Source organism: Schistocerca serialis, chromosome 7, assembly GCF_023864345.2.
Source record: "Schistocerca serialis cubense isolate TAMUIC-IGC-003099 chromosome 7, iqSchSeri2.2, whole genome shotgun sequence".
Classification (NCBI taxonomy): Eukaryota; Metazoa; Arthropoda; class Insecta; order Orthoptera; family Acrididae; genus Schistocerca; species Schistocerca serialis.
Window position 1 is genome coordinate 182,832,886 of NC_064644.1, and position 6,000 is coordinate 182,838,885.

Consider the following 6,000-nt stretch of genomic DNA (forward strand, 5'->3'; position numbering starts at 1 on the left):
GGCGGCTTGGTCAAGAGATGGCGAGAGGACCGGTCAGTCAGTCTCGGCGAGTGTTCAGTCGGTTAGTCGCACAGTCTGGGAGTCGGTGCAGTGAGGCGACAGAGCCAGTCAGAAGGCAGACATTTACATGTTAGTTGGTCGGCTCTAAGTCTCAGTCGCTGTTGGGTTGTGCACTGAGTCGGGTTCATTGTTACTCCACGGTTGGACGAGTTGGCAGTCAGCAGCAGGCAGATCCGCACGGTGCAAGTACGAGCCGGGGCCGTGGTCGACGCAGACGGAAGGCCGCTGGTCGATCAGTCAGCTGGTCGTCGGGTGGCGACAGGACGGAAGTGGCTGGGAGTCAACTGGTGCCTGCCATTTAAGGACTGCGATAAGATGGCTGTTTGCAAGCATGTGGGGAGGACGGAATGCTCGCTTGCTTAGCGTGGTTCTCCATGACCAAATGTTGTTTGTTGGGCCTAGCACTCGAGTGTAACAGGAAACTGCATTGGTGTGGTTCTCGTCACCTGGCTAAGGCCGAAATTTTCATATACTTTTATTATATTTCATGATCGTTACTTATTATGGGATTGGTACTTGTAGCCAACATTTTGTGATTTGGAATAACTTGGTGCGTTTAAATTGCAAATTTCCTAATTCTATTAATATTGCTTGAGATATAGATTTTGAGCTGTGTTGTGTACGCACTTAAAAGGACTGTTGTGAGTGAGAAGCACACTTGAGTGTGTAATGTTTTTCAGTTTCATTGTTATTTATATTGCACGATTTGTTGGATTTTGTAGTGAGTGGAACTTTAATTTGTGTGATTCTGGTTGGTAGAATGTTTTTCGTGGCAGCATTTGAGAATCAGTTGTTACAAGAAGTTGCTAGCTCTGAATTGCCACCTCGTTAATCAATCATTTACTGACAGATGTGTTTGTCTGTAGCAAGTAAGAGGCAGCAACTGTAGCTTGTTAGTATAAAAAACTGTTATGCAGAAATTTGAATGGAAAAAACAAGTCATCTTTATTATAAAGTTGTTTTATAGTATGTTGGAAGATCATTCTTTTGAGCTGTGTTTATTCTGTATCAATCAAATTTAGGTATCACACAGCTGGCAGAAATGACTGTTGAGCTCCTAATAGACTGTATGTGTGCAATAATTCATGTGATTTTGTGAGTGATGTGTTAAATTATTTATTTGTAAGTTGTTTTGAAGATCTGCATTTTTGGTGTTTTCACCTTATGTTGAACCAAAACAGTATTCTTGAGGTCTTGATGACTGCACATGATATATGATATACCTTTTACTAACAGTGCCTTTATGTAATGTTTCAGAGTGGGGCTGCATGTTCTTCTGGAGAACATTCAAAAAAATTCTATTGCTAAAATTTCCTTGAAACTGTTAATTGTATTAACTTGGATGTATTGTTAAATAATAAATTTGTGCCAACAAGGCTTGGGCCAAATACATGTGCCTACACCTTCCCCATCCTGGCTCTGCTACCGTCTGTACATGTCAATGACAAACAGCAAACAACATTACAATAGCTTAGACACAACTGTAAACACACAGTCAAGAGCAATACGGAACGCGCCAAGGACTAACACACAACTGAACCCAATACACCACATAACACGCAACCCATAAACACACCACCAGAGAGCACCACCGACCGCATCAAAACAACACCTATAAACACTCCACACTCACAAACTAAACTCTGCGCCATCGTGACATCACATACCACAACAGGATTACGTCACGGGTCAAAGCCGATGGGTGGAATCAGACACTTCCACTGACCCCACCAATGCACTATACAAATTTGGCCAGCAAGCCATACATTTACAAAAATTTGATGGTGTTGATCATTATCACGAACCATAGTGACATTTAATGAAAACTACTAAAAATTCCAGTCCATAAAATGAAAATGCACCACACACTACCTTTAACTGCAACCACTAACTAACAACATGATGAATAAGCTTAGAAACATCAAAGTTACTTACTACCAGAAACCCTCTTCAAGTATGCCACACAGCCAGGATATCACATAAAACAACAATGTTATGTCACAAGGCTAAGGTGAAGCCCAGTACCGTACATTACGGTTGACACGAACAGTCTCCCTATAGTAACAACCCAGCAGAAAACTGCACAAATTCTTCATTTCAGCTACTTAGAAGAAATTATTCAACCACCAGGAATTGACTTGAAATGAAACTGAAGGTGATCTCAGTCAAATAGAAATGACAACCGTTGACATGACAGCTCAGGGAAATTTGAGGAATGCTATCAACAAACATGAATGTGAAACTACAAGACAGTAAAGAAAACACAGTGTAAGAGGACAGAAGAGTGAAACAAACAGTACAGGGAACACTTGAAAGGAATCTGGGAAGAGAAAAAATAAGAAAGCTCACAAAGAAATCATTAGAAAGGAACTCAATCCTCCGTTAACCAGAGAATGATCATAAGTAGCAATAATAATTTTAAAAAAATACAAGAGAATTTCACAAAATTCAAATGTGTGCGATGGGTTACAATAAAATGAACTTACCTAACGCGTGCAAATTCCCTGACAGCAGCATCGACACTGCAGTCCATATTTTCAACAAGATATGATACAAGCAGGAATCCTGTCCGATTGAAGCCATGTGTACAGTGCACACCTGAAATATATGGAACATACAGCATACTTATATAAATTCAAATTTTAATTTTATTTTTACAGTTGTGAAAGAAGTAGTACTGATACTGGAGTTTTGTATAAAGCTTCTGTAGTGTACATGTACAGTATTGGTTACTATTATATGCTGTGTAGTCAACATTATAATTTTCCACATTTAAATTAAAATAATGCAGATTGTATTATAATCATGAAAATTAACATAGTTCAGGAAAACAGTGAACGTTATTTGAAGCTATTAAAAACAATGATGAAATCTTAATATAAAACAGCCCCAGAAGATCTGCTCTTCTGTAAATGTATACAATATAACATACTGATGGTGATCTTAATAGCACGGAGATGAAGGACATAATCATGCGCCATCAACACTGATGTCACTACAAATGAACATCAGCTCAAGCAGTAAAGGAAGGAATCAGTCAAGTATATACCAGATGAAATTTATTGCAGAATGGTAAGTAAGTTCTCTTGAATACTATGTCAGCACTTTACGTGATGTACCAGTGAGGTTGGTTGGTTTGTGGGATTTAAGGGACCAGACTGCTACTGTCATCGGTCCCTACCAGTGAAGGGGACAATGAAGAGCTAACAAAGATGGCAATTAAGAAAAAGTTGAAGACTGTGAAAAGGAAGAAATTAGTGTCATGGACTCTTTCAGATGCTACTGATTCAGCATCTCCTCTTTTGCAAATTTATCAGCTATAACAGTCAGCAGAAATGCTATCACTGAAGGCTCCAGTAACAACATACATACTTATAAAAATGCTGGAAGGGAGATCAGATCGAAAGCATACTGATACTTTAGAAAGCACGTGCACATGGTACCTATACTGTAAGAGGAGGACGTTCCAGTTAATTTTTTTCCTTTACCCAGGGCCAAATCAGCTTGCTAGGTGATGGAGAAGAGACAGACTGGCTGAACAGCTAAAAATTGTAAATATGCAGCACGCAGATAACTTAAGTAGAGAATATGACAATTAATAGTTAAATTTCTATGTTATCGGAGGCAAAAATACTGTTAACAATAAATACACTCGAGAAATTCAGAATTTGTCGTACGGAGTTTCTTTTCTTTCAAAAATCATATTTCACCTTTGATTAATGAGGTCTTTTATTTATTTATTTTTGCTTCAAAAGCAAAGCACAAAACTTACAGAGTAAATGCAAAATGCTTCTAACTGGAGGTTCCACTGGTAGTGCGTCCGATATATTAATAGTATTCCTACACGATTATTTGTGGTGTCAGATGCGACACTACAGGTACATCGGAGTGTCGTTTGATCCATATAAAACTATGGGCATAAAGCTACTGGTGTTTTCAGACTTCTGCGTGCTGAACCACATACATAACTTATTAGCACACAAGGCTGTAAAGAGTATTTGAGTCAGTGCACTTTTTATTATTCTAGATTTTAACATAAATGAAAGCAACATTTAAAAATAACGAAATCAACAAAAACTGCATTTGCAGGGCAACTAAGCTGATGCATGGTCAGTAGTTCGACCAAACCCTTATTCCTCACGCACTGGGTCAAATCTCCAGTTTTTCACCAGATATGGCAATTTTTACTACCACAATTCAATCTGTGTCAATGTAAATGTCTGCACCTATGCCACAACAAGTGCAGTCATTTTTGTAAGTGATTTTTTAATTTCCGTTTCTTACTTACCAATAATTTCTAAAGGATGGTGACTGATGAAGTGACTGCAAATACGTATAAATGTGGCCGTTTGTTCTTCTGATGGTGTCTCACCATGCCCTCGGCACTGAAGTTTTAGATATTTGCAGCCATGTTCCTCTACGTCATCCTTATTATAAAAACGTGAAGTGTTGGTCAAATCAATCCAAAGACCTATTTTCACCTGCATAACAAATTGCTTTAACAATCTATACCAGTCACAACTTGTAGTAAATTAATTAATGTGTATTATATTAGCAAATGAAAATCAGATTGTATGTATGCAAATTTTATAATTATTATCAATAGTGAAGATTCACTGATGGTGTAATCTGTCCAACTAACATAAATAGCTTAAACAGAAATAAAATAAAATTCATTTTTTTTTACCATAATTTTAATGTCTGAAACAACAAACTGCTTTAAGTTGATATGACAGCAATATATAATTACTTTGTTTAGAACATTTGTGGCACTAATGAAGCTGATCTACCTATAGTAAAGCTTTGTGTTGTCATGTCTCATGTATTAGAGGGGAATGTTTCTATCTTTACTGTAAGAATGTCAGTGTTAACAAATACATTTCTTTAGACATCCATATTTTGTGACATCTGAATATTTTTTTAATGCCTTATTCACATTACGGCTGATGGGAGTAGGCTCTAAGAGGCACTGAAAATAACTGAACAAAAGTTATATTCTGTATTTTTATAACATTTATTTACAGCGAAAAAAATTACACAGATCAATTATAACAGATGTAAACATAATTGGCTAGTTGATGAAATACATCACATTATTTACCTTGTAGCTTTTCATTAAATCAAATATCATTTCAGGTGGAAAGCGGCATTCTTCGGGAACTTGGTCATCATAACGTGAACTCAATGGTGTTTTGAATGCCAGGAATTTATTAGCTACTAAATCGTGTGCTTTGCGTGGGCAATGTAACCATCTGGGAGGAATTGGGCCTGGAGATCTATCATTATGATTACTCATACTTAAATTCTCACCACGCGCAATTTCTCATTAAGCTCACCACTTCTGCGACACTACTTAAAATCACGTAAAACAACAGTTTACTTTTTAAAACTGGGTCTTGTCACTTGCTTGTCTGTTTACTTGTCAGATGATTGGAAAAACTGCAAATTTAACTACGTCTACTCCATGCCTGATCGCACTAGGCGCTAGAAAATGTGTGGTCAAAAAGTCAAATCACCAATATGTTTCCAAATAAAAAAAACACTTCCCATTACAGCTTTTTTTTTCGCACAGCATCAAGCCTTCTTCTTCTGCACACACAACTTCCTATTCTCAATCGCAATCGCAGAGCTACTCACACCAAAGATTGTCACGAATCTCGCTCGCACACAAAATCAATATTTCGAATGCGACGATTCGATAGTTTTGTGGAATACAGTCACGTCAGAAATAAAATAAAAGTTCACACTGAGAGCTGTAAACATTTGCCCCAAGGGCACTGAATTTTATAAGATACTTATTTTCACAGGAAAGCTTTACTTTCAAGTAATGACAACTCTATCGAAAGTTGTGCCATCGACCTAGTGGACAGAGGTTTCTGCTTCTATATTTAATTCTATATAAGTGCAACACAATGAATATTACGAAGGGATGATTAATTA

General features: G+C 37.4%; 1 protein-coding gene across 1 annotated transcript in view; it reads right to left on the reverse strand.

Annotated features, from left to right (window-relative positions):
* LOC126412310 (mRNA-capping enzyme) overlaps nt 1-5,685 on the reverse strand; it is an 86,946-nt gene extending 81,261 nt beyond the window's left edge. Inside the window, exons 1-3 of the mRNA XM_050081831.1 lie at nt 5,162-5,685; nt 4,349-4,541; nt 2,547-2,658 (exon numbers count right to left, since the gene is read on the reverse strand). Coding sequence (XP_049937788.1) covers nt 2,547-2,658; nt 4,349-4,541; nt 5,162-5,356 — 500 coding nt within the window. The 5' untranslated portion in view covers nt 5,357-5,685. The remainder of the gene's footprint in view (nt 1-2,546; nt 2,659-4,348; nt 4,542-5,161) is intronic.
* Between the last annotated feature and the right edge of the window lie 315 nt (nt 5,686-6,000).